This window comes from Hemiscyllium ocellatum, chromosome 46 (assembly GCF_020745735.1).
Source record: "Hemiscyllium ocellatum isolate sHemOce1 chromosome 46, sHemOce1.pat.X.cur, whole genome shotgun sequence".
NCBI lineage: Eukaryota > Metazoa > Chordata > Chondrichthyes > Orectolobiformes > Hemiscylliidae > Hemiscyllium > Hemiscyllium ocellatum.
The window spans coordinates 9,391,483-9,419,320 of record NC_083446.1 but is presented as its reverse complement, the minus strand read 5'-3'; the positions used below and the strand labels follow the sequence as shown (position 1 = coordinate 9,419,320).

The window sequence follows — 27,838 nt, the reverse complement described above, 5'->3', positions numbered from 1 at the left end:
GTTGTCGGGGGGCGCGGTTGAAACCCAGACGTCAGCATCCATTGTTAGGTTTGTCCAATGGAAAGATGAATCGGTCCCAGAGGGGCTGGAGCCGACGCGGGGCTCGTCCAATTCGATAATGGTCCCGCCTCGCGGGGGCGGGCCAAAGCGACGGTTGGCCGTTGACCCTGTAGTGACCCCGTCCTGCGCTCACAGCGAGGCCGAGCGTCGCCATGGTGAGTCGCTTCATTCGGAGCCGGGGCCGTTGTCCAGCTGCCGGTCTGCCATCCCCGGATGTGGGGGGTGGGGGCTGCACGAGGCGCCGCGCCACCTGTTGATAACCCAATGGTGGGAAATCACCGTCTGATCGGCTTACCGCGGCCTTGATTGGGCCTTCGCCTTTCCGCCACGTGATTGGTTGGAATCGCATGCGTGGGGGGAAGGAGGCGTGATGGAGAATCCTCATTGGCTGCTGCGGCGTGGGGGGGTGGTCCGCTGGTGACATACTCCGGATTGGCTGCGCGCGCATGCGCACTCTGGAGGCAGCACGTGACCGCAGAAACCTTGAGCTGTGAGTAGATGGAACCCCAGCCAATCAGAGGGAGGGGTGGGATGTGTGAGGCCCCGCCCATGATGGGTTGGTGAGATGACATAGAGTCAATGGGCTGAATAGTCTCCATTGTGTTTTTTCGGGTGCCTTGACCCACTGTCCAGTTGCAGTTGCTTATCTTGAATGGTCAGTGGGTGCACTGAGGCCACGCCGTCGTTGACAACACGTTCACGGTCACCAGTCCTGTTCATCGTAAGGGGGCCCTGGGTGGGACCTGGTGCCTCCCTCACCAGGTTCACTCCTGCCCAGGGACCCTGTCGGGCCAATCCCTACCACCAGAGCTTTGGTACAAACCCCTTCTTCACGTCTGTCCTGCACGGCCCTGAGGAGTGTTCCCAACAGATAACACAGGAGCTGGAGTAGACCATTCGGCCCTTCTGGCTGGCTCTGCCATCCAACGTGATCATGGCTGATCATCCAACCCGGTTTCCTGTTCCTCCTTTCTTCCCTATAACTTTTGTTGCCTTTAATACAATACACATACGCAATTATATTATACCTAATTTATATCAGTCTCCTTCATAAATACACTCTGTCACTTGACCTCCGCTGCCTTGTGAGGTAGAGAATGCCATGTAATTCACTATCCTTGGAGTGGGGTAACCTTATAGAGGTTTATAAAATCATGAGGGGCATGGATAGGGTAAATAGAAAATGTCTTTTCCCTGGGTTGGGGGGAGTCCAAAACTAGAGGGGCATATGTTTAGGGTGAGAGGGGAGAGGTATAAAAGAAACATAAGGGGCAACTTTTTCACGCAGAGGGTGGTGCGTGTATGGAATGAGCTGCCAGAGGAAGTGGTGGAGGCTGGTACAATGACAACATTTAAGGAGGCATCTGGATGGGTATATGAATAGGAAGAGTTTGGAGGGACATGGGCCGGCTGCTGGCAGGTGGGACTAGATTGGGTTGGGATATCTGGTCGGCATGGAAAGGTTGGACCGAAGGGTCTGTTTCTGTGCTGTACATCTGTATGACTCTATGGTCAGTATAGAGGAGATGGGCCGAAGGGTCTGTTTCTGTGCTGAAAACCTCTATCACTCGATGAAGAAATGATTCCTCGTAAATGTTTTATCCCGTAATCTGAGACTGTGTCCTCTGTGTCTAGTGTGCTTGGCCTGGTTAGAATTTAATAGGTTTGAAACTGGCTCTCTCGGCTTTTTGGAGGTGGCAGCCTAACCATCGTAAGCTCAGCAAGTGGAGAAGCTGGCTGCTGGAATTCACATCCGTAACATGGAGAAAATGTTTCACATTAAGTGAATGCTTTCCAAGACAGTTATCAAACGATATAAGAAGATATTGAGGAGAGGGTAACGAGAGCTGGATTTTAAGGAGCATGGTAAAGGAAGATAGATAGAGAGAAAGCGAGAGATAGGTTTAGGGAGGGAATTTCAGAACTTACAGGCCCCCAGGATGCTGTTGCCATAGGCAACGAAATGAGTGGATTCTCAAGATGCCTGAATTAGGGAGCTCAGATTTTGGAGGATTGCTAACATGGTCATAATTGGCCGAATGACCTCTCCCTGTTGCTAAAGCCGTTACGATTCGACAGCTTGCCAGGCAGCAGGTGGTGAGAGATAAATGGAGGGAAGGAGGCTGGGAGCGATTTTTGGACACAGTTTTTAAATTTGACAGTGGGTGGAAAAGCAGATGCGGGGGATGACGGTTACCAGAGCATGGCGAGGATTGACAGTGTTGTCAATCCTGACTTAAACCCATCGAATGGGGAATCAGGAAATTAGCATTAGTTGGGAATTGGGATGCTTGAAGATGAAAATTGAGAGAGTAATTGCTGGAAGATTGAGAGAGGGCATGATCGGAGGCTAGGCGTGAGAAAAATCTTCCTGAATGTTGCTGGTAGAAACATGGGGATGGTCCACAGGCAATCAGTATAAGACAGTTGGGGAATGTACACATTGTAGCCCGGAGGTTATGGGTTTTTTACAGGATGTTGGCATTGCCAGCAGAGCCAGCAATTATTGCCCATCCCTAATTGCCCCAGAGAGCAGTTTATAGTCACCCACACTGCTGTGGATTTGCAGTCACCTGTAGTTCAGACCAGGTAAGGATTGCATTTTCCTTCCCTTAAGGACGTTGGTGAACCAGATAGGTTTTCCCCTCCTCTCCGACCTATCACCATTACCCCCCCCCACCTTTATCTATCTGTCGCACTCCCAGCTACCTTTCCCAGCCCTACCCCTTTCCATTTACCCCTCCATACTTCCCCTCCCACCTTGGCTCCCAGCCTCATTGCTGATGAAGGGCTTTTGCCCGAAACATCGATTCTCCTGCTCCTCGGATGCTGCCTGACCGGCTTTCCCAACACAACACTCTCGACTCCAATCTCCAGCATCACTTTGTCCTTTCCCCAACAATTGGCAATGGATTCATGGTCTTCATTAGACTCTTAATTTCATATTTTTTATCGAATTCAAATTCCACGATCTGACTTGGCGGGATCAGAACCCAGGACATGTACCTGTGTCTCTGGATTAACAGTCCAACAATGATATCATCAGGCTGTCATTCCCCCCCTTCCAGGGGTGGGACGGCAGAGAGACTAGCTTTCTCCACATGGCCCGGCCGATCTTGAATCAGCCCTCTTGCCTCTGGCGTAGGTGGGATTTCACCAGTTGATATGCAACCTTTCCTCGCTTTGTGAACGCACTTTCCTCATCCGTCAAGTCTCAGAGTGGCCCTTGAACCCGAGGCACCTGGCTCAGAGGCAGGAACGCTACCCACTGCACCTTGAAATCCTCTGCCAAGTTGGTCACGAATAGACCCAGTCAGCGTAGAGTCATACAGCGTGGCAACAGACTCTTCAGCCCAAATCGTCCACGTTGACCAGACCTCCCAATCTAAGCGAGTCAGCGCTTCGCCCCTGCTCCTCAGATACTGCCTGCGCTTTTCCAACCTTTTCAACTCTAGTCCCGTTTGTCAACATTTGGCCCATATCCCTCCAAACCCTTCCTATTCATATACCCATCCAGATGCCTTTTAAATGTTGTCATTGTACCAGCCTCCACCAACTCCTCTACCATCTCGTTCCATTCAGTCACCACCCTCTATGTGAAAAAGTTACACCTCAAGTCCTTTTTAAAATGTTCTTCTCTCACTTTGAAGCTGTGCCCTTAATTTTGGGCTCCCACACCCTAGGAAAAAAGACCTCGGTTAGTCACCCTATCCATTGCTCCCCATGATTTTATAAACCTCTATAAGGTCACCCCTCAGCCTCCGACGCTCCAGGGAAAACAGCCCCAGCCTGTTCAGCCTCTCCCTGTAGCTCGAACCCTCCAACCCTGGCAACATCCTTGTCAATCTTTTCTGCACCTTCTCAAGTTTAATATCTTCGTATAGAAGAGGGACCAGAATTGAAGAAGATGCTGAATCAATGTCCTGTACAGCTTCAATATGACATTCCAACTCCCAAACTCAATTAGGTTAGATTCTCTACAGTGTGGAAACAGGCCCTTCAGCCCTACCAGTCCGCACTGACCCTCTGAAGAGTAACCCACCCAGACCCATTTCCCTCTGACTATCACACCTAACACTACGGGCAATTTAGCACGGCCAGTTCACCCTGACCTGCACATCTTTGGACTGTGGGAGGAAACCGGAGCAAACCCGCACGGACACTGGGGGAGAATGTGCAAACTCCACCCAGACAGTCGCCCGAGGTTGGAATTGAACCCTGGTACTGCAAGGCAGCAGTGCTAACCACTCAGCCCCTGGGCAAGTCAGCCAAGAGCCTTCTTCGCCACCCTGTCTACCTCCGACTCCACTTTCAAGGATGTTTGTACCCGTACCTCCAGGTCTCTTTGTTCAGCGACACTCCCCAGCGATTTCAGGAGAAATCAGTTTACCCAGGGAGCAGTGAGAATGTGGCACTCACTCCAAACAGGGAGTGGCTGAGCTGAGTGATGTGGGTGTGTTTAGGGGGATATTGGATAAGCACACGAAGGACAAAGAGATGGTGACGGGTAGATTGGAGGAGACTCATGTAAATGGGCCGAGTGGCCTATTTCTATGCTGTAAATGCTCTCTAATTAAGCCCGGGAATAGAGCAGAAAAACAGGAGGGTCTTGCTAAATCGTACAAGGCAGCAGTCAGACCACAGCTGGAGTACAGTGAACAGTTATATCGGCATAGGAGGTATTCCAGAGAAGGTACACGGTCCTGGGTATGGACGGACTGTGACTGAATAGGTTAGGTCCGTACTCGTTGGAGTGGAGAAGAATGAGAGAAGACTTTATTGAAACGTCTAGGATTCTGAGGGGACCTGATGGAGTCGATGCAGAGAGATTCCACCACAGAACACACCAGATGGCCTCCTTCTTTAAAGACCGCAGTTTCCCCTCCCACGTGGTTGGTGATGCCCTCCAGCGCATCTCATCCACTTCCTGCACCTTGAACTCCCCCACCACTCTCCAACTGCAACAGGGACAGAACCCCCCCACCCAGGTCCTCACCTTCCATCCCACTAACCTCTATATACGTCCCATCTTCCGCTGACATTTCCGCCACCTTCAAATGGACCCCACCACCAGGGATATATTTCCCTCTCCACCCCTTTCCACCTTCCACAAAGACCGTTCCCTCCGTGACTATCTGGTCAGGTCCACGCCCCCCAACAACCCGCCCTCCCGTCCTGGCACCTTCCCCTGCCACCACAGGAATTGCAAAATCTGCGCCCGCACCTCCTCCCTCACCTCCATCCAAGGCCCCAAAGGAGCCTTCCACATCCATCAAAGGTTTACCTGCACATCCACCAATATCATTTATTGTATCCGTTGCTCCCGATGCGGTCTCCTCTACATTGGGGAGACTGAACACCTCCTTGCAGAGCGCTTTAGGGAACGTCTCTGGGACACCCGCACCAATCAACCACACCGCCCCGTGGCCCAACATTTCAACTCCCCCTCCCACTCTGCCGAGGACATGCAGGTCCTGGGCCTCCTTCACCGCCGCTCCCTCACCACCAGACACCTGGAGGAAGAACGTCTCATCTTCCGCCTCGGAACCCTTCAACCCCAGGGCATCAATGTGGACCTCACCAGTTTCCTCATTTCCCCTTCCCCCACCTCACCCCAGTTCCAACCTTCCAGCTCAGCACTGTCCCCATGACCTGTCCTACCTGTCCATCTTCCTTCCCACCTATCCACTCCACCCTCCTCTCCCACCTATCACCTTTACCCCCAGCTCCATCCACCTACTGCACTCTCAGCTACCTTGCCCTCAGCCCCACCCCCTTCCCATTTATCCCTCCACCCCCAAGTCTCCCAGCCTCATTCCTAATGAAGGGCTTTTGCCCGTAACGTCGATTCTCCTGCTCCTCGGATGCTGCCTGACCTGCTGTGCTTTTCCAGCAACACATTCTCAACTCCCCTTGTGGGACAGTCCAGGATCAAAGCGCATCATCTCAGAATAAGGGGGTCACTCATTTTTTTTTTGAGTTTACTCGTTCTCAAGAACGTCACTAGCTAGGCCAGCATTAATTGCCCTAATGGCGCAGAGGGCAGTTAAAAGTCAACAGCACTGCTGTAGGCCGACCGGGTAAGGATGGCAGATTTCCTTCCCCAAAGGAACCAGATAGTTCCTGACAGTCAGCAGTGACTTCATGATCACCATTCAACTCCTAGTTCCCAGATTATTATTGAATTCAAATTCCACCATTTACCACGGTGGGATTCGAACCCAGGTCCCCAGAACATTACATGGGTCTCTGGATTCATAGTTTATCAATGACACCAACCCCTACCCTTGAGACAGAGATGAGGAAGAATTTTTCTGTCAGAGGTGAGCGAATATAAAGGACAAAGAAAATGTCCAGCCTGGGAACAGGCCCTTCGGCCCTCCAAGCCTGAGCCTATCCAAACGTACTGTCTAAACCTGTCGTCCAATTCCTAAGCATCTGTATCCCTCTGCTCCCCACCTACTCGTGCATTTATCCAGACGCATCTTAAATGAATCCACCGTGCCTGCCTCTACCACCTCTGCTGGCAACGCGTTCCAGACGCCCACCACCCTCTGTGTGAGGTACTTACCACGTGTATCCCTCTTAAACTGTTCACCTCTCACCTTGAATGCGTGATCTTTCGTTATTGAACCCCTCACTCTGGGGAAAAAGCTTCTCTCTACCCACCCTGTCTATACCCTTCATCATTTTGTAAACCTCAATCAGGTCCCCCCCTCAATCTCCTTTTCTCTAATGAAAATAAACCTAAACCTACTAGAATCTGTAGAATTCGTTACCGCAGAGGACTGCCGAGTGTGGAGCCATGAGGCGATATTCCAGGCCGAGATAGTTTATTAATCGGGAAGAGGAATGGAAGGGAAAACTCAGGAGAGTGGGGCTGAGGATTGTCGGATCGGTCATGAATTCAAAGAACAGCAGAGCAGGACCCAGTGGGCTGAGTGGCCGACGTCTGCTCCAAGGCCTTAGGGTGTGATCAAAAAGTGGTCCCAGATTGGAGAGGGAAGCCAATGAGAAGGGGCAGCGAAGGTGCCATGGAGGACGAGAAGGTCGGTGCTGCTGAAAGGGTGGCGAGTGAGGGAGGGCAGACTAAGACTCGGGTGACCGTTGCTATGGCCTCACCGGTAATGATACACTACCTCTTCTCCACACCTCATTGTAGGCCCTCCCGCTGAAGGTGTCGGTGACAGGGGCTGCTGGTCCGATTGCCTACTCCCTGCTCGACAGGATAGCCAACGGAGAGGTGTTCGGGAATCAGCAGGTACACCACAACCAGCACAGGCCACTCTCCACGGTGTGGAAACAGGCCCTTCGCCTCCACACCAACCCTCCGAAGAGGAACCCACCCAGAGCCATTCCTCCGCATTTCCCCTGACTGAGCACCTACCCTGCACATCCCTGGGCACTATGGGACAATTTAGCACGGCCAATCCACCCTAACCTGCACATCCCTGGGCACTATGGGACAATTTAGCACGGCCAATCCACCCTAACCTGCACATCCCTGGGCACTATGGGACAATTTAGCACGGCCAATCCACCCTAACCTGCACATCCCTGGGCACTATGGGACAATTTAGCACGGCCAATCCACCCTAACCTGCACATCCCTGGGCACTATGGGACAATTTAGCACGGCCTATCCACCCTAACCTGCACATCCCTGGGCACTATGGGACAATTTAGCACGGCCAATCCCCCCCTAACCTGCACATCCCTGGGCACTATGAGACAATTTAGCACGGCCAATCCACCCTAACCTGGGCACCTTTGGATTGTGGGAGGAACCCCCACGCAGACACGGGACGGGGAGAACATGCACCCTCCACACAGACAGTCCCCCGAGACCAGAATCGAACCCTGGTCCCTGGCGCTGTGAGGCTGCAGTGCTAACCACTGAGCCACTGCCCCAGATTCTGTGTGGGGAGCTGAGAGGAGATCTCATCAAGGTATTCAAATCATGGTCAAGCAGATCCACTGGACAGGGAGAGGCTCCGACCTGTAAGTGATCAACAAGTTTAAAGTTTTCAGTAGAACAATAAAAGCAAAAGTAAGAAGAAAATGTTTCGTAGTTGGGGCTAACCTTGGGGTAAAATGTCAGTTGGATTCTGGCAGGAACGTGGCCCAATCAGACCAGCCCTTAAATGGGGATGCAGTCTCAAAGGCCCAAGTCCCCTCATCTTGTTTTGGGTTTGCCTGTTCGTTCCGCCTGCCCGAATGTCGCACTCTTGTTTCTCTTGTAGCCGGTTTTTCTGGTTCTGATGGACATCCCCTCGATGTTGGCGGTGCTGACCGGGGTCGCCATGGAGCTACAGGACTGTGCTTTCGAGCTTCTTCAAGGTAACAAAACAACGACCGGTGCTGAAATATCGAAACACAAGGTGTAGGTATTGAAAACAATCTGTCGATTCACGGACTGGGTGTGGACAGTGCACTAACAGGTCATGAGGTACATTGGCTCAGTGCAGGAGATTCTACACCACACAAGATTCCTCACACTGTCCATCCCACCTCATCCCAAGATATCCCCTCCCCCTTATCCAGTTCTTGACCTTGTTCAAAAGCAACAGAGGGAAGGGAGCATATGTTTGGACTGTTTTTAAATCGAGTGCCAGGCCAACACAGGTAGTGTCAGTACTGAGGGAGCGCCGCACAATTGGAGGGTCAGTACTGAGGGATGTGCCCAGAGATATGCAGGTTAGGGTGGGTTGGCCGTGCTAAATTGTCCCATAGTGCCCAGGGATGTGCAGGTTCGGGTGGATTGGCCGTGCTAAATTGTCCCATAGTGCCCAGGGATGTGCAGGTTAGGGTGGATTGGCTGTGCTATATTGTCTCATAGTGTCTGGGGATGTGCAGGTTAGGGTGGATTGGCCATGCTAAATTGTCCCATAGTGTCCAGGGATGTGCAGTTTAGGGTGGATTGGCCGTGCTAAATTGTCCCATAGTGTCCGGGGATGTGCAGGTTAGAGTGGATTGGCCGTGCTAAATTGTCCCATAGTGTCCAGGGATGTGCAGTTTAGGGTGGATTGGCCATGCTAAATTGTCCCATAGTGTCCGGGGATGTGCAGGTTAGGGTGGATAGGCCGTGCTAAATTGTTCCATAGTGCCCATGGATGTGCAGGTTAGGGTGGATTGGCCGTGCTAAATTGTCCCATAGTGCCCAGGGATGTGCAGGTTAGGGTGGATTGGCCATGCTAAATTATCCAATAGTGCCCAGGGATGTGCAGGTTAGGGTGGATTGGCTGTGCTAAATTGTCTCATAGTGTCCAGGGCTGTACAGGTTAGGGTGGATTGGCCATGCTAAATTGTCCCATAGCGTCCAGGGATGTGTAGGTTAAGGATTGGCCATGCTAAATTGTCCCATAGTGCCCAGGGATGTGCAGATAAGGGTGGATTGGCCGTTCTAAATTGTCCCATAGTGCCCAGGGATGTGCAGGTTAGGGTGGATTGGCCGTGCTAAATTGTCCCGTAGTGCCCAGGGATTTGCAGGTTAGGGTGGATTGGCCCTGCTAAATTGTCCCATAGTGCCTGGGGATGTGCAGGTTCGGGTGGATTGGCCGTGCTATATTGTCCCATAGTGTCCGGGGACATGCCGGTTAGGGTGGATTGGCCATGCTAAATTGTCCCATAGTGTCCAGGGATGTGCAGGTTAGGGTGGATTGGCTGTGCTAAATTGTCCCATAGTGCCCAGGGATGTGCAGGTTAGGGTGGATTGGCCGTGCTAAATTGTCCCATAGTGCCCAGGGATGTGCAGGTTAGGGTGGATTGGCCGTGCTAAATTGTCCCGTAGTGTCCAGGAATGTGCAGAGTTACAGGATTAGAGTAGGGGAGTGGGTAGGATGATCTCCAGAGGGTTGTTGTCAAACCGAGGTGACAGCTGGCCTGCTCGCACTGTCGGGGTCTCTCTAAGACCTGCTGAGTTTCTCCAGCAGTCTCTGTTTGTGTTTCATTCTTGTCTCGCTGTTTGTTGGGTCTGGCGGTGGGCAAATCAAACTAACCAGCCGGCCTGTTTCCTGCAGGAGTGACAGTGACAGACCGTGCCGAGGTGGCCTTTCGGGATGTGGATGTTGCGATTCTGCTTGGAGCAACTCCCAGGGCAGAGGACATGCGGTGTGACGACCAATTCAAGTATAATGTTCGAATATTCAGATCCCAGGGGATGGCCTTAGACACCTATGCCAAGAAGACTGTCAAGGTAAAGAGCTGAAATTCCTCATAGTTTATCACCCCCTTCCTCACTCAGCTGCAGCTGACTGGGTTACAGCATGACATGTTGAATTATTTAATTATCAGTGAGGGGTGTCACCCAGGCTAGCCCAACCCTGTTCCTGCTGGACAGTGGTGTCAGCCTTGGATGAATCGTACAGCGCTCTCATCTACGGGAACAGCTGTTTGTCGGATGGGTATCAATGCAAACAGTTCAACCTTAACCCAGGCTGACAATGTTAGCGTGAGTGCTGAGGGAGTGCCACAATGTCGGAGGGTCAGTACTGAGGGAGTGCTGCACTGTTGGAGGGTCAGTACTGAGGGAGTGCCGCACTGTCGGAGGGTCAGTACTGAGGGAGTGCTGCACTGTGGGAGGGTCAGTACTGAGGGACTGGACACTGTCGGAGGGTCAGTGTTGAGGGAGTGCCGCACTGTCGGAGGGTCAGTGTTGAGGGAGTGCGGCACTGTCGGAGGGTCAGTACTGAGGGAGTGCTGCATTATCGGAGGGTCAGTGCTGAGGGAGTGCCACACTGTCGGAGGGTCAGTACTGAGGGAGTGCCGCACTGTCGGAGGGTCAGTACTGAGGGAGTGCCGCACTGTCGGAGGGTCAGTACTGTGAGGGAGTGCCACACTGTTGGAGGGTCAGTACTGAGGGAGAGCAGCACTGTCAGAGAGCCTGTGCCGAGGCAGTGCTGTTCTGTCAGAGGGCCAGTGCTGAGAGAGCACCAATCCTTCCCAAACACATTCTTCACTGTCCAGTGGTAGTGATCCCACAGCACAGGAAAAAGGCTGTTCAGCCCGTCCTACCCCTGCTGGCCAAAAGCGAGGAGCTAACCGTTTGAATCCTGGTCAGTCTAGCTGGGTCAGGTGGAACCTCTCGGGCAGAATGTGAACAGGACAGGACAGTGTTCACCGCCTGTTTGTTCAAGAGAGCCCATCACCCAAGCTGCCACTCTCTCTCTCTCTCGTTGCTGCAGGTTCTGGTGGTGGGCAGCTCAGCCAACACCAACTGCCTCGTCGCCATGACATCGGCACCCTCCATCCCACCGGAGAACTTCTCCTGCCTGACGCGGCTGGGTCAGAACCGAGCTCAGGCCCAGGTAGGTACCATCGGGAGAGGGGGCTCACGTGAGGAGCCTTTTCCTGTTTCCCTTTTTTCCCTCCTTCACCCTCCCCCTCCTCTCTGACCCCGGTGCAACGCCAACCCTGACCCCTAAACATGAACAAGCCTTCGCCTGCACGTTCTACCAGCTCAGGGGATGTTTCCCACAGAAGTGGGGACAGGCAGAGACCGAGACAGCCTCGGGACCTATTAGGGACAGTTGCCCTAAAGCCCAGATGAAGGGATCGCTCTGCAGAAAGGTTAAAAGAGGACGGAGAGAGGGTGGGAGAGAGGGAAATGGAGGAGAGATAGAGAGAGAGAGAGAGAGAGAGAGAGTTGGGGGAGGGATTTGAGAGAGAGGGAGAGGCAAAGGGCAAGAGAGAGGAAAGGGAGAAACGAGAGGGAGGACGAGGGAGAAGGATGGACAGTGGGGGGGGAGGGGAAGAGGTGGGGAGGGAGGGAGGGTGAAGGGGAGAGAGAGGAGGGTCAGGAGGGAGAGAGAAAGTTGGGGGGAGTGGGAGAGAGAGGGAGGGGGAAGGAGGGGAGAGGGAGGAGAGACTGATGAGAGAGAGGGGGGCCGGGAGGAGGTGGGAGGGGGAGAGAGAGAGAGAGGGAGTGGAGAGAGGGGAGGGAGGAGGGAGGGATGAAAGAGAGATGGAGGAAGAGGGAGGGGCAAGAGAGATGGAGGAGGAACGAGGGAGGGCGGGGAGGGAGGTGGGAGGGGAGAGAGAGAGGATGGAGACGTTTCGGAGGGGAATTCCAGAGCTTGAGGGCTCAGGGAGCCGGAGCGATAGGAATCGGGATGCTCAAGAGACTGGGAGCATGGAGATCTTGGTGGAGGTGGGGTTTTGGTTTGTAGGGATCGAAGGGGTCCAGTGATTAGGAGGGGGTGGAGGCTAAGATTGTGCTGTTGGTGGGCTGTGGGGTGTATTCTTCAGATTCCTGAAGAAGGGCTTATGCCCAAAACGTCGATTCTCCTGTTCCTTTGATGGCTGTCTGATCTGCTGCGCTTTTCCAGCAACACAGTTTTCAGCTCTGATCTGCAGCATCTGCAGTCCTCACTTTCTCCTGTGGGGTGTATTATACGATTAGAGAGAGGCGCGAGCTATCAGAGAGAAGGATTTCTCAGGGGTTATAAAGATTGGCAAGTACTGAGGTCTGGTATGTCCACAGGGTTGCTGCGGGTTACAGAGGTAGCATGTTGGGGGTGTATGGGAGGGCTGGAGGAAGCTCTGAGAGATAGGGAGGATGTTTGGCAGGTTGCCGGGTTAGGGCTATGTAGGTGGAAGCCTGTAAAATTCCAGAGGGATGTTCTGAGAGCTGGGGGGTGGGTCTCATGGAGAGGGAAGGGGACGCGGGACATCCAGGGTTGGAGAAGGTGACAGAGATAAGGGAGCGTGGGATCTGGCTGATCGTAGGGCGACGAGGGGGCGAGGGATGCTGGTGAGATCTCAGGGTTTCAGGGAAAGCGCCAGTGGTGACATTATCACAGTTGGGGATTTTCTTCGTCAGAGCAACTTACAAAGAAAGGATGGGAGGGGGGAGACACAGGGCAGACCAGGTCAGGAATATGCCTGGAGGGTTAGCGAGGGTTTGAGATCTCCAGGAGGCTGATCGGGGGGGTGGTGAGGATTGGGGTGGGAGGTGGAGTTTGATTGTACCAGTCTCAGCTCCCCCCCCCTTCCAGGTTCATACGCTGACCGTATTGTCTCACTCCCCGGTTGCAGCTGGCTCTCACCCTGGGGATGGGCGCAGGATCTGTGCGCAACGTGATCGTCTGGGGCACCCCTTCCAGCACGCAGCTCCCCGACATCGAGCATGCCTCGGTCACGCGTGACTCCCGTCCGGCTGGGCTGCAGCAGGCCCTGAGGGGCGCCGACAGGCTGGTGAGTGAGGTTTCCTTCCCCAGTTCATGGCTCCAGAGGCCTCCCTCGATAACTGACCTGTGCCTACTTCGGAGAGTCAGAGATTCCCGACAGTGGGAAACCAGGCCCTCCAAGCCAACAACTCCACACTGACCCTCCGAAGAGTAACCCACCCAAACCCATTCCCCCTACCCTCCAAGCCTCTAATTACCTGTGATTAATGCACCAAACCTACACATCCCTGGGCACTATGGGACAATTTAGCACGGCCAATCCACCCCAACCTGCACATCCCTGGGCACTATGGGACAATTTAGCACGGCCAATCCACCCTAACCTGCACATCCCTGGACACTATGGGACAATTTAGCACGGCCAATCCACCCTAACCTGCACATCCCTGGGCACTATGGGACAATTTAACATGGCCAATCCACCCTAACCTGCACATCCCAGGGCACTATGGGACAATTTAGCATGGCCAATCCACCCTAACCTGCACATCCCTGGACATTATGGGACAATTTAGCATGGCCAATCCACCCTAACCTGCACATCCCAGGGCACTATGGGACAATTTAGCATGGCCAATCCACCCTAACCTGCACATCCCTGGACATTATGGGACAATTTAGCACGGCCAATCCACCCTAACCTGCACATCCCTGGGCACTATGGGACAATTTAGCACGGTCAATCCACCCTAACCTGCACATCCCTGGGCACTATGGGACAATTTAGCACGGTCAATCCACCCTAACCTGCACATCCCTGGGCACTATGGGACAATTTAGCACGGCCAATCCACCCTAACCTGCACATCCCTGGGCACTATGGGACAATTTAGCACGGCCAATCCACCCTAACCTGCACATCCCTGGGCACTATGGGACAATTTAGCACGGCCAATCCACCCTAACCTGCACATCCCTGGGCACTATGGGACAATTTAGCACGGCCAATCCACCCTAACCTGCACATCCCTGGGCACTATGGGACAATTTAGCACGGCCAATTTACCCTAATCTGGACATCCTGGATTAGTACCTGGGAGTTTGATGTTATTGCTATTACTGAGACTTGGTCGAGGGGAGGGCATGATTGGCATCCCAGATTATCGATGCTTCAGACGGGATAGAGAGGGAGGTACAAGTGATGGAGGAGTTGCGTTACTAGTCAGGGAGGATATCACAGCTGTGCTGAAGGGGGGCATGATGGAGGACCCGAGCAGTGAGGCAATATGGGCAGAGCTCAGAAACAGGAAGGGTGTGGTAACAATGTTGGGGCAGGCCTCCCATCAGCGAGTGAGATAGAGGCACAAATATGTAGAGAGATCACAGCAAGATGGAGGAGCAACAGGGTGGCGGTGATGGGAGATTTTAATTTTCCCAACATGGACTGGGATCACTGAGTGGTCGAGGTCTGGGTGGAGCAGAATTTGTAAGGAGCATCCAGGAGGGTTTTCTGGAGCATTATGTAGGTACTGCAACTGTGGAAGGGACCATCCTGGACCCGGTGTTGGGGAGTGGGCCCGGCCAGGTGGGTCAAGTTTCAGTGGGGGATTACTTTGGGAATAGTGATCACAATTCCATAAGTTTTAGAATACTCATGGACAAAGACGAGAATGGTCCTAAAGGAAGAGGGCTAAACTGGGGGGGGAAGGCCGATTATAGCAAAATTCGTCAGGAGCTGGGGAATGTGGATTGGGAGCAGGCCTTTAAAGGGAATTCCACATTCAGTATGAGGGAGGCTTTTAAAGAGAGGCTGATTAGAGTTCAGGAGAAAGATGTTCCCGTGAAAATGAGAGGTAGAAATGGCAAGATTAGGGAACCAACGACGACAGGTGAAATTGTGAGAGTGGCTAAGAGGAAAAAGAATGTATACATAAGGGCTAAGTGACTGAAGGCAGACGAAGCTATGGAAGAATATCGGGAATGTCGGATCAATCTGAAACGAGGAATTAAGGCGGCTAAAAGGGGTCATGAAATATCTTTAGCAAACAGGGTTAAGGAAAACCCCAAAGTGTATTATTAATATATAAGGAGCAAGAGGGTAACTCGAGAAAGGGTTGGCCCACTCAAGGACAAAGGCGGAAAGTTATGTGAGGACTCAGAGGGAATGGGTGAGATTCTTTAACGAGTACTTTGCATAGGTATTCACCCGAGGTGAGGGACATGGCGGATGTTGAGGTTAGGGATAGATGTTTGATTACTCGCGGTCATGACGGCACAAGGAGAGAGGAATTGTTGGGTATCTAAAAGGAATTAAGGTGGACAAGTCCCCAGGTCCGGATGGGATCTATCCCAGGTTACTGAGGGAAAAGAGAGAGAAGAAAGAACAGATGTTTTTGCAGCATCCTTGAACATGGTGGAGGTCCCAGAGGACTGGGGAATTGCTAATGTTGTCCCCGTGTTAAAGAAGGGTAGCAGGGATAATCCAGTAATTACAGACCAGTGAGCCTGATCTCAGTGATAGGGAAGCTACTGGAGAAGATACTAAGGAAAAGGATATTTAGCAATTTGGAAGCAAATGGGCTTATCAGTGATTGGCAGCAGGGAAGGTCATGTCTTACAAACCTAATAGAATTCTTTGAAGAGGTGACAAAGTTGATTGATGAGGGAAGGGCTGTAGATGTCATATGCTTGGACTTTAGTAAGGCATTTAATAAGGTTCCCCATGGGAGGCTGATGGAGAAACTGAAGTTGCATAGGATCCAGGGTGTACTAGCTAAACGCATAGAGAACAGGCTGGGCAGCAGGAGACCGTGTAGTAGTCTCACGGAGTTTCTCAAAATGGAGACTTGTTCCACAGGGATCTGTGCTGGGACCACTGCTATTTGTGATATACATCAATGATCTGGAGGAAGGTCTAGTTGGTCTGATTGGCAAGTTTGCAGATGACACTAAAGATTGGTGGAGGAGCAGACAGTGAAGGGCTCTGCCAGAGAATACAGCAGAATATAGACAGATTGGAGAGTTGGGCAGAGAAATGGCAGATGCAGTTCAATCCAGACAAATTCGAGGTGATGCATTTTGGAAGATCCGATTCAAGAGCGAACATTACAGTAAATGGAAAAGCCCTGGGGGAAGATTGATGTTCACAGAGATCTGGGTGTTCAAGTCCATTGTTCTCTAAATATGGCGACGCAGGTCAGTAGAGTGGTCTAGAAGGCATGCTTTTCTTTGTCGGACGGGGTATTGAGTACAAGAGTTGGCAGGTCAGGTTACAGGTGTATAGGACTTCGGTATGGCCACATTTGGAATACTGCGTACAGTTCTGGTCGCCACATTACCAAATGTGGAGGCTTTGGAGAGGGTGCAGAGGGGGTTCACCAGGATGTTGCCTGGTCGGGAAGGTGCTGGCTATGATGAGAGGTTGAGTAGATTAGGATTGCTTTCATTGGAAAGAAGGAGGTTGAGGGGGGACCTGATTGAGGGCGACAAAACCATGAGAGGTACAGACAGGGTGGGTAGCAAGAAGACTTTTCACAGAGTGGGGGGGGGGGCTCAATTACTAGGGGTCACGAGTTGAAAGTGAGAGGGGAAAAGTTTAGGGGAGATAAGTGTGGAATGTTGTTTACACAGAGGGTGGTGGGTGCCTGGAACGTGTTGCCAGTGGAGGTGGTAGAGGCAGGCACAATAGCTTCATTTAACATGTATCCGGACAGGTAGGTGAATGGGCAGGGAGCAGGGGGATACAGACCCTGAGAAAATAAGCAGCAGGTTCAGGTAGAGGATCTGGATTGGCACAGGCTTGGAGGGCCGAAGGGCCTGTTCCTGTTCTGTAATGTTCTTTGTTCTATCCCTGGGCACTATGGGACAATTTAGCACGGCCAATCCATCCTAACCTGCACATCCCTGGACACTATGGGACAATTTAGCACGGCCAATCCACCCTAACCTGCACATCCCTGGACACTATGGGACAATTTAGCACGGCCAATCCACCCTAACCTGCACATCCCTGGGCCCTATGGGACAATTTAGCACGGCCAATCCACCCTAACCTGCACATCCCTGGGCCCTATGGGACAATTTAGCACGGCCAATCCACCCTAACCTGCACATCCCTGGGCACTGTGGGACAATTTAGCACGGCCAATCCACCCTAACCTGCACATCCCTGGGCCCTATGGGACAATTTAGCACGGCCAATCCACCCTAACCTGCACATCCCTGGACACTACGGGCAATTTAGCACGGCCAATCCATCCTAACCTGCACATCCCTGGGCACTACGGGCAATTTAGCATGGCCAATCCACCCTAACCTGCACACCTTTGGTACTGTGGGAGGAAACCGGAGCACCCGGAGGAGACCCCACACAGACACAGGGGGAGAATGTGCAAACTCCACCCAGTCTGTCTGAAGGTGGAATCGAACCTGGGTTCCTGGCAGCTGTGCTAACCACTGAGCCACCGTGCTGCCTCTCTGTCTATCTATCACTCTTTCTCTTTCATTCTCCCTCCTCAGGCGTTCCAGCAGCGAAGGGAAACCGTGGTACGGACAGGCTGTACTATGTCGGTCGCCTGTGCCATCTGTGACCACCTGCGGGCGCTGTGGTCTGGGACATCCGAGGTAAGTTGCGTAGAGGGGGATGATGTTGATGGTATAGAGGAAGGGGTGGGGGTAAGGGGGAATCAGAGACCAGTAGATGTGATGACCAGTGACTTCCTCCCTTGGATTGCCCTTGCGTGCAATCAGAGTCGAAGAGTGTGTTGCTGGAAAAGCACAGCCGGTCAGGCGGCATCCAAGGACCAGGTGCGTCGGCGTTTCGGGCATAAGCCCTTCATCAGGAATGTGGCTTGTGGGCCAATGGCGACTCTGGATCCATCGATGTGCCCTCCAAGGCCTGAGCTCGTCCCCCTCACTTTCCCCGTCTCCCCCCTCACTTTCCCCGTCTCCCCCCTCACTTTCCCCGTCTCGTGAAGTTTCACAACACACATGCGGCAAGGCTCAAGAGAGCCAAAGGGGTGACGGCGGGGTGGGGGGGGGGGGGGGGGGGGGGGGTCGGGGTGTGTGGGTGTCTGAGGGTTGGGGAGGGTGGGGGGGGCAAGGTCTGCTGACTCGACATTCCATGTGAGAGCATCGCTTGGTCAACTGCAGGAGGACGCGGTAGGGAGCGGGGAGCGGTCAGAGCACAATATGTGGGGTCAGTGATGCCACCGATGATGGGATTTGGGTAACACGAGTAGTGGTAATACCGACCTATATACGGGGAATTTCGGTGGCCATCTGCTGGCATTCACCCCGTGATCTGAGAAGCAGGAGGTGCTCCTCATAAATAATTGTCCCTCTTACAGCAGCCAACACTATGTGCCAATGCTAGTGCATCACTGGCCCATACCCATTCACTATTGGCCCACATTCACTTGTGTGCCATGCATACTGACTATACATCCACACCTGCTCACTACGTGCCCGCACTTGTTCACCACTGGCACACATTCTCCCCCTGTTCCCACTGTTGAGCCACACTCTTCCCCCTGTCAGTAATTGCTCATTCTCACCCACTTCGACCTAAACCCATTCCCTGTTGACCCACATTCACTCCCTGTTAACCCACACTCACTCCCTGTTGACTCACACTCTCTCTGTTGATCCACACTCACTCCCTGTTGACCCACACTGTCTCTGTTGACCCACACTCACTCCCTGTTGACCCACACTCACTCTGTTGATCCACACTCACTCCCTGTTGACCCACACTGTCTCTGTTGATCCACACTCACTCCCTGTTGACCCACATTCACTCCCTATTGACCCACACTCACTCCCTCTTAACCCATACGCACTCCTTGTTAACCCACACTCACTCTCTGTTGACCCACACTCACTCCCTATTGACCCACACTCCCTCTCTGTTGACCCACACGCACTTCCTGTTGACTCACACTCTCTCTGTTGATCCACACTCACTCTCTGTTGACTCACACTCACTCCCTGTTGACTCACACTCACTCTGTTGATCCACACTCACTCCCTGTTGACCCACACTGTCTCTGTTGACCCACACTCACTCCCTGTTGACCCACACTCACTGTCTGTTGACCCACATTCACTCCCTATTGACCCACACTCACTCCCTCTTAACCCACACGCACTCGTTGTTAACCCACATTCACTCCCTATTGACCTACACTCACTCTCTGTTGACCCACACGCACTTCCTGTTGACTCACACTCTCTCTGTTGATCCACACTCACTCCCTGTTGACTCACACTCTCTGTTGATCCACACTCACTCCCTGTTGACTCACACTCACTCCCTGTTGACTCACACTCACTCCCTGTTGACTCACACTCACTCTGTTGATCCACACTCACTCCCTGTTGACCCACACTGTCTCTGTTGATCCACACTCACTCCCTGTTGACCCACACTCTCTCTGTTGACCCACACTCACTGTCTGTTGAACCACACTCACTCCCTGTTATCCCACACTCACTCCCTGTTGACCCACACTCACTCCCTGTTGACCCACACTGTCTCTGTTGACCCACACTCACTCCCTGTTATCCCACACTCACTCCCTGTTATCCCACACTCACTCCCTGTTGATCCATACTCACTCCCTGTTGATCCATGCTCACTCCCTGTTGACCCACACTGTCTCTGTTGACCCACACTCACTCCCTGTTGACCCACGCTCACGCTCTGTTGATCCACACTCACTCCCTATTGACCCACACTCACTCCCTCTTAACCCACACGCACTCGTTGTTAACCCACATTCACTCCCTATTGACCTACACTCACTCTCTGTTGACCCACACGCACTTCCTGTTGACTCACACTCTCTCTGTTGATCCACACTCACTCCCTGTTGACTCACACTCTCTGTTGATCCACACTCACTCCCTGTTGATCCACACTCACTCCCTGTTGACTCACACTCACTCCCTGTTGACTCACACTCACTCTGTTGATCCACACTCACTCCCTGTTGACCCACACTGTCTCTGTTGATCCACACTCACTCCCTGTTGACCCACACTCTCTCTGTTGACCCACACTCACTGTCTGTTGAACCACACTCACTCCCTGTTATCCCACACTCACTCCCTGTTGACCCACACTCACTCCCTGTTGACCCACACTGTCTCTGTTGACCCACACTCACTCCCTGTTATCCCACACTCACTCCCTGTTATCCCACACTCACTCCCTGTTGATCCATACTCACTCCCTGTTGATCCATGCTCACTCCCTGTTGACCCACACTGTCTCTGTTGACCCACACTCACTCCCTGTTGACCCACGCTCACGCTCTGTTGATCCACACTCACTCTGTGTTGACCCACACTCACTCTGTGTTGACCAACACTCACTCTCGGTTGACCCATACTCACTCCCTGTTGACCCACACTCACTCCCTGTTGACCCACACTGTCTCTTTTGACTCTCACACACACTCTGTTGACTCACACTCACTCTCTGTTGATCCATACTCACTCCCTGTTGACTCTCACTCTCTCTGTTGACCCACACTCGCTCTGTGTTGATCAACGCTCACTCTCTGTTGACTCTCACACACTCTCTGTTGACTCATACTCACTCCGTGTTGAACCACACTCACTCTCTGTTGAACCACACTCACTCTCTGTTGAACCACACTCACTCCCTGTTGACCCACACTCTCTCTGTTGATCTACACTCACTCCCTGTTGACCCACACTGCCTGTGTTGACCCACACTGTCTCTGTTGACCCACACTCACTCCCTGTTGACCCACAGTCACTCCCTGTTGACTCACACTCTCTCTGTTGATCCACACTCACTCCCTGTTGACCCACACTGTCTCTGTTGATCCACACTCATTCCCTGTTGACCCACACTGTCTCTGTTGACCCACGCTCACTCCCTGTTGACCCATACTCACTCCCTGTTGACCCACACTCACTCTGTGTTGACCCACACACACTCCCTGTTGACCCACACTCACTCCCTGTTGACCCACACACTCTCTCTGTTGACCCACACTCACTCTGTGTCGACCCACACTCACTCTGTGTCGACCCACACTCACTCTGTGTCGACCCACACTCACTCGCTGTCGACCCACACTCACTCTCTGTCGACCCACACACTCTCTCTGTCGACCCACACACTCTCTCTGTTGACCCACACTCACTCTGTGTTGACCAACACTCACTCCCTGTTGACTCTCTCACACTCTCTGTTGACTCATACTCACTCCGTGTTGAACCACACTCACTCTGTGTTGACCCACACTGTCTCTGTTGACCCCCACTCACTCTCTGTTTAACCACACTCACTCCCTGTTGACTCACACTCTCTCTGTTGACCCACACTCACTCCCTGTTGAGCCACACTCACTCTCTGCTGAGCCACACTCACTCTCTGTTTACCCACACTCACTCCCTCTTGACCAACACTGACTGTGTTGACTCACTGTCTGTTAATCCCTCCACTTTACTCTCTGTTGACCCACACGCAGTCACTGCTGCCCAACTCTTAATCACTGTTATTCACTATTTACTCTGTTGGAGGCTCTGTAGCTCAGTGGTTAGAGTACTGGTCTTGTAAGTTTGTGGTTGTGAGTTCAAATCGCACAGGGATCTCTTTTCATTTAGCTCTGTTGCCAAACCCCCCACTCAGTTTAAACACGTTGACGTTGCCAAGGGTTTGCGAATGGATGTCTGAAACAATAGGGTCATTACCCTGAAGTGACAGACACCTGACCCTGACTTTCTGGGGAAAGGGTCACCTGACCCGAAACCTTAACTCTGATTTTTCGTCTCAGACCTGAGTTTTTACGGTGGCTCAGCAGTTAGTGCCACTGCCTCACAGCGCCAGGGATTAGGGTTCGATTCCTGCCTCGGGCAACTGTCTGTGTGGAGTTTGCGCATTCTCTCCCCATGTCTGCGTGGGGTTTCCTCTGGGTGCTCCGGTTTCCTCACACAGTCTGAAGATGTGCAGGTTAGGGTGGATTGGCCGTGCTAAATTGCCCAAAGTGTCAGGGGTAAATACAGGCTGGGTTACTCTTCGGAGGGTCGGTGTGGACTTGTTGGGCCAAAGGGCCTGTTTCCACACTGAGGGGGATCTGATCAGACTCACTGTTATTCAATACTGACCCAATTCTGTACTTTGCAGGGTGAGCTGGTGTCAATGGGAGTCATCTCAAATGGAAATAGCTACGGAGTTCCTGAGCAGCTTATTTACTCTTTTCCAGTAACTGTAAAGGTACTTTCAACACCGTCAGACACGGAAGTTCATAATCCAGACTAACACTCCGAGAGCTATTTTAACTAAACACCGCACTGTAGGGGGGTCAGAACTGAGGGAGTGCCGCACTGTCACAGGGTCAGTACTGAGGGAACTCTGCACTGTCAGAGGGTCAGTGCCGAGGGAGTGCCGCACTGTCAGAGGGTCAATACTGAGGGAGTGCTGTAGATTCGGAGGGTCAGTACTGAGGGAGTGCCGCTCTGTCAGAGGGTCAGTCCTGAGGGAGTGCCGCACTGTCGTAGGATCAGTACTGAGGGAGTGCTGCACTGTCGTAGGATCAGTACTGAGGGAGTGCCGCACTGTCAGAGGGACAGTACTGAGGGAGTGCCGCATTGTCGGAGGGTCAGCGCTGAGGGAGTGCCGCACTGTCGGAGGGTCAGTGCTGAGGGAGTGCCGCACTGTGGGAGGGTCAGTACTGAGGGAGTGCCGCACTGTCAGAGGGTCAATACTGAGGGAGTGCGACACTGTCGGAGGGTCAGTACTGAGGGAGTGCCGCACTGTCAGAGGGACAGTACTGAGGGAGTGCCGCACTGTCAGAGGGACAGTACTGAGGGAGTGCCGCACTGTCGGAGGGTCACTACTGAGGGAGTGCCGCACTGTCGGAGGGTCAGTACTGAGGGAGTGCCGCATTGTCGGAGGGTCAGCGCTGAGGGAGTGCCACAGTGTCAGAGGGTCAGTACTGAGGGAGTGCTGCACTGTCAGAGAGTCAGTACTGAGGGAGTGCCGCACTGTGGGAGGGTCAATACTGAGGGAGTGCAACATTGTCGGAGGGTCAGTACTGCGGGAGTGCCGCTCTGTCAGAGGGTCAGTGCTGAGGGAGTGCCTCACTGTCAGAGGGTCAGTACTGAGGGAGCGCCGCACTGTGGGAGGGTCAGTACTGAGGGAGTGCTGCAGATTCGGAGGGTCAGTGGTCCGACCAGGATTTGTTACCTATCCCTACACGTCCTTGAAATTGTGTGTCTTGTTTAGCCATTTCCGAGGTCAGGTAAGAAGGTACTTGACCGTTAAAGTCTGTGGAGTTACGACCATATCGCAATGTACAGTGTTAGAATTCAGCACTGGCCAATTCATGCCAATCTCCTTCTGCTGCTGAAGAAGGGAGGCAGGCATGACTGTGAAGGCCGCAGGAGTAGAATTGCCTCCCTGAGGCTGCCAGTGGAATGGGTACTCAGTTCGGTTGCTCAGCCATAGCTATTAACGTGCCCAGTGTCCGAAACCGTCTACTCATGGATCGTCTCTGTTTCCAGGATGGAAGCTGGCAGATTGTGGCTGGCCTGAGGGTTTCCGAGATCTGCCGACTGAGGATGGCCCAGTCGGCTCAGGAGCTGCTGGAGGAGCGGAAGGGTGCCCTGACAGCGCTGGCAAGGAGTAAGTCCCGGTTCCTAAGTTCCCTGAACCCCCTCTGCCGCTCCAAGGGGAAACGGCAGCAGAGCTCAAAAGGAGGCTGACATCCTGATAGCCCTGACCCGAGACAGTGAGGGTTAGCCCCCCCTGCTCTCTCAGTGTGACAGCTAATGGTCTCCAGTGTCTTCACCCTGCTGTTTCTATGTAACAGTAATAGGCCGAGTTTGTGTGGAAACACAGGTTACACCAGTTGCCTGCCCACGCACAGTTTGAATTTTTCTCAAAGAAATCAGAGAATCACCACAGTGTGGAAACAGGAACTTCAATCCAACAATTCCATACCGACCCGCCAAAAAGTAAACCTCCCCGACCCATTACCCCTGACTAATGCACCTAACCTGCACATCCCTGGGCGCTATGGGACAATTTAGCACGGCTAATCCACCCTAACCTGCACATCCCTGGGCACTATGGGACAATTTAGCACGGCCAATCCACCCTAACCTGCACATCCCTGGGCACTATGGGACAATTTAGCACGGCTAATCCACCCTAACCTGCACATCCCTGGGCACTATGGGACAATTTAGCACGGCCAATCCACCCTAACCTGCACATCCCTGGGCACTATGGGACAATTTAACACGGCCAATCCATCCTAACCTGCACATCCCTGGGCACTATGGGACAATTTAGCACGGCCAATCCATCCTAACCTGCACATCCCTGGGCACTATGGGACAATTTAGCATGGCCAATCCACCCTAACCTGCACATCCCTGGGCACTGCGGGACAATTTAGCATGGCCAATCCACCCTAACCTGCACATCCCTGGGCAGTATGGGACAATTTAGCACAGCCAATCCACCCTAACCTGCACATCCCTGGGCAGTATGGGACAATTTAGCACGGCCAATCCACCCTAACCTGCACATCCCTGGACACTGTGGGACAATTTAGCATGGCCAATCCACCCTAACCTGCACATCCCTGGACACTGTGGGACAATTTAGCACGGCCAATCCACCCTAACCTGCACATCCCTGGGCACTATGGGACAATTTAGCACGGCCAATCCACCCTAACCTGCACATCCCTGGGCACTATGGGACAATTTAGCACGGCCAATCCACCCTAACCTGCACATCCCTGGACACTATGGGACAATTTAGCACGGCCAATCCACCCTAACCTGCACATCCCTGGACACTATGGGACAATTTAGCACGGCCAATCCACCCTAACCTGCATATTTTTGGATTGTGGGAGGAAACCGGAGCACCCGGAGGAAACTCATGCAGACACTGGGAGAACGTGTAACCTCCACACAGACAGTCACCCGAGGGTGGGGATCGAAGCCGGCTCCCTTGCGCCGTGCCGGCCCACTCTCCCCGTGCTTCCACTCCAGTTTCATGCCGTGGGTGTCACGAACAGTACAGAGGAACCTTTGCTGTGCATCGAACTCTCTAATGGGTGGTTGAAATTGAAATGAAGTCTCATCATGAATGCGATTAAAACCTGACGCAGTTTGTGACTGGAATCCTCTTCTGCTTGCAGGTAACCTCTGAGAGCTTCGTCTGGGACCCGTCACATTGACCGGAGGTGGGAGACGCTGGTGGGAGACACTGCTAATTCTGTTCACCATCTCCCACTTGCTCTGCCCTCACCTCGTCCTGACATGTAGACAATGGCTTCTGTTCACTGGGAGGACGTGGTGGTCTGTGGGCAATGAGCATTTCTTGCCTCTTCCTGGTTGTCCTGGAGAAGGTGGTGGTGGAGAGCTGCCTTCTGGAGCCCCTGTGGCTCGACCCACAGTATAGATTCTGACCCAGCTACAGGGACGTGAGACCTAAAACAGCCCCAGTAGGAATCACCGTGATGTTCAGTCCAAAGGCACTGTGTCTCTCTGTGGAGCTGCAGGCTCATGTTCCCCAGAGCAAGCGTCAGGAGCTGGCCTGGCACAACAGACAGACAATTAGGATCAATTCAGACTCTGGTGAGATGCAAATGCATTCCTCCTCCTTTAAACTCTCCCACAATCTCTCACTCTCTCTCTCTCTTACACACACACACTCACACTCACACGCACAGATACACACACACACTCTGTCAATCTCACACACACACTCTGTCAATCTCACACACACACACAGACACAGATACACACACACACACTCTTTCTCTCTCACACACACATACGTGCACAGATGCATACATACACTCTGTCACTCACACTCACACACACACCGATACAGGTACACACTCTCTCACACACACACACACAGTCTCTCTCACACACGCACAGATACACACACACACTGTCACTCACACACACACACACACACACACTCTGTGTGTGTGTCTCTCTCACACACACACAGACACAGATATACACACACACACACAGATACACACACACACTCTGTCACACACACACACACACACACACACACACACACACTCTCTCTCTCTCTCTCTCTCTCTCTCTCTCTCTCTCTCTCTCTCTCTCATATCAGAGTCATGCAGCATGGAAACAGACCCTTCGGTTCAACTCACCCCTGCTGACGAGGTTTCCCGACCTAATCTAGTGCCATTTCCCTGCTCCTGGCCCATATCCCTCTGAACTTTTTGTATTCATGTATTGAATGTCTTTTAAATGTTGTAACTGCACCTGCCCCAACCACTCTCTTTGACAATTCCTTCCACACATGCACCACTCTCTGTGTGGAAAACAGGCTCCTCAGGTCCATTTCATATCTATCCCCTCTCCTCATCTTAAACCCTGTGCCCTCCAGTTTTGAATTTCCCCCCTATCCTGGGAAAAAGACCTGTGTCTCCGTGCCCCTCCTGATTTTATAAATCTTATGCAAGGCCACCCCTGAGTTTCCAGGGAAAACAGCCCCGGCCCATCCAGCTTCCCCCTCGTGACGCATACCATCCGGTCTCGGTAACATCCTGGTTAGTCACCCAGCCCCAAAGAACTGGCTCCAGCCCTTCCCACTGTCCAATACATGACCTGGTTCAATGTACTGTTGGGAGTTTCACAGGAGGTTAATGGACAAATAGTGTTGGGGGGGTGGTGGGGGTGCGTGAGGCGGTGTCAGAGAGACCCTGCCGAACTCCCGCCAATCCAGGTCACCAATGATTCGGGAGCCGGTTGGCTATTTTCCAGCACCTTCCAAAGCACCGTAATAAACGTTGGCCTGCCTCTCTCATTGCTGTGACCATGGAGTTGGAGCTTGACTCTGATCTCCAGCATCTGGAGTACTCACCTTCACCTGGCTCGCACAGAGGCCGAGTCACGAGCTGAACTTTTCCGTCCTGTCCAGAAACAAAGACTTGGGAGTCCCCCAGCGTCTTCCGCGATCTCGGCACGCTCAGAAAACTTCAAGTCGGCTATGTTTCGAAATCTTTGTAAAGTTGCAAAGGCGGTGGCCGCGTTAGCACGCAGAAAGCACCCACAGGCCACCACGACCATCATGTTTTCCTGATCCTCAGGGATTGACAGATTCCCACTGGCTCCGGGACCTTAACGGGTTCGCCCTCATCCCCGTCCTCTGCTGGGGCTCAGGGCTGCTGCTACCTCCCGGCGCCAGGGACCTGGGTTCGATCCCATCCTCGGGCAACTGTGTGGAGTTTGCTCACAGTTAGGGTGGGTTGGCAGTGCTAAATTGTCCCATAGTGTCCCAGGGATGTGCAGGTTAGGGTGGATTGGCCATGCTAAATTGTCCCATAGTGCCCAGGGATGTGCAGGTTAGGGTGGATTGGCAGTGCTAAATTGTCCCATAGTGCCCAGGGATGTGCGGATTTGGGTGAATTGGCTGTGCCATGTCACCCATAGTGCCCAGGGGATGTGCAGGCCAGGAAAGTGCACAGTTACAGGGTTAGGGTAGAAGTGTGGGTCTGAGTGGGATGCTCCTCGGAGGGCTGGTGTGGACTTGGTGGGCCGAATGGCGTGTTTCCACACCGTTGGGATACGTTTGGACAAAAATACACTGCAAAAGAAAACTA

At 52.9% G+C, this 27,838-nt stretch overlaps 1 protein-coding gene across 3 annotated transcripts; it reads left to right on the top strand.

The window, feature by feature from the left end:
- The first annotated feature begins 103 nt into the window (after positions 1–103).
- Positions 104–27,838, top strand: LOC132836145 (malate dehydrogenase, cytoplasmic-like). Of its 3 annotated transcripts, none has more exons than XM_060855463.1 (10): positions 105–215; positions 7,223–7,321; positions 8,304–8,400; positions 10,080–10,255; positions 11,244–11,366; positions 13,096–13,254; positions 17,706–17,810; positions 22,351–22,440; positions 23,730–23,850; positions 25,385–27,838. In XM_060855463.1, the coding sequence occupies exons 1-10, from the start codon at positions 213–215 to the stop codon at positions 25,393–25,395; spliced, it is 984 nt and encodes a 327-aa protein (XP_060711446.1). In that variant the 5' UTR covers positions 105–212; the 3' UTR covers positions 25,396–27,838. The 3 variants fall into 3 exon arrangements, with proteins under 3 accessions (XP_060711448.1, XP_060711446.1, XP_060711447.1); XM_060855464.1 differs by lacking the exon at positions 105–215 and adding an exon at positions 502–550; XM_060855465.1 differs by lacking the exon at positions 13,096–13,254 and having other exon boundaries at positions 104–215.

What these genes read in the sequence shown, in the direction of transcription:
- LOC132836145 (XM_060855463.1), top strand. An exon ending in TGAGGGGCGCCGACAGGCTG is followed by an intron (nt 13,255 to 17,705) that starts GTGAGTGAGGTT and finishes CTCCCTCCTCAG; the next exon opens with GCGTTCCAGCAGCGAAGGGA. An exon ending in TGTGGTCTGGGACATCCGAG is followed by an intron (nt 17,811 to 22,350) that starts GTAAGTTGCGTA and finishes TGTACTTTGCAG; the next exon opens with GGTGAGCTGGTGTCAATGGG.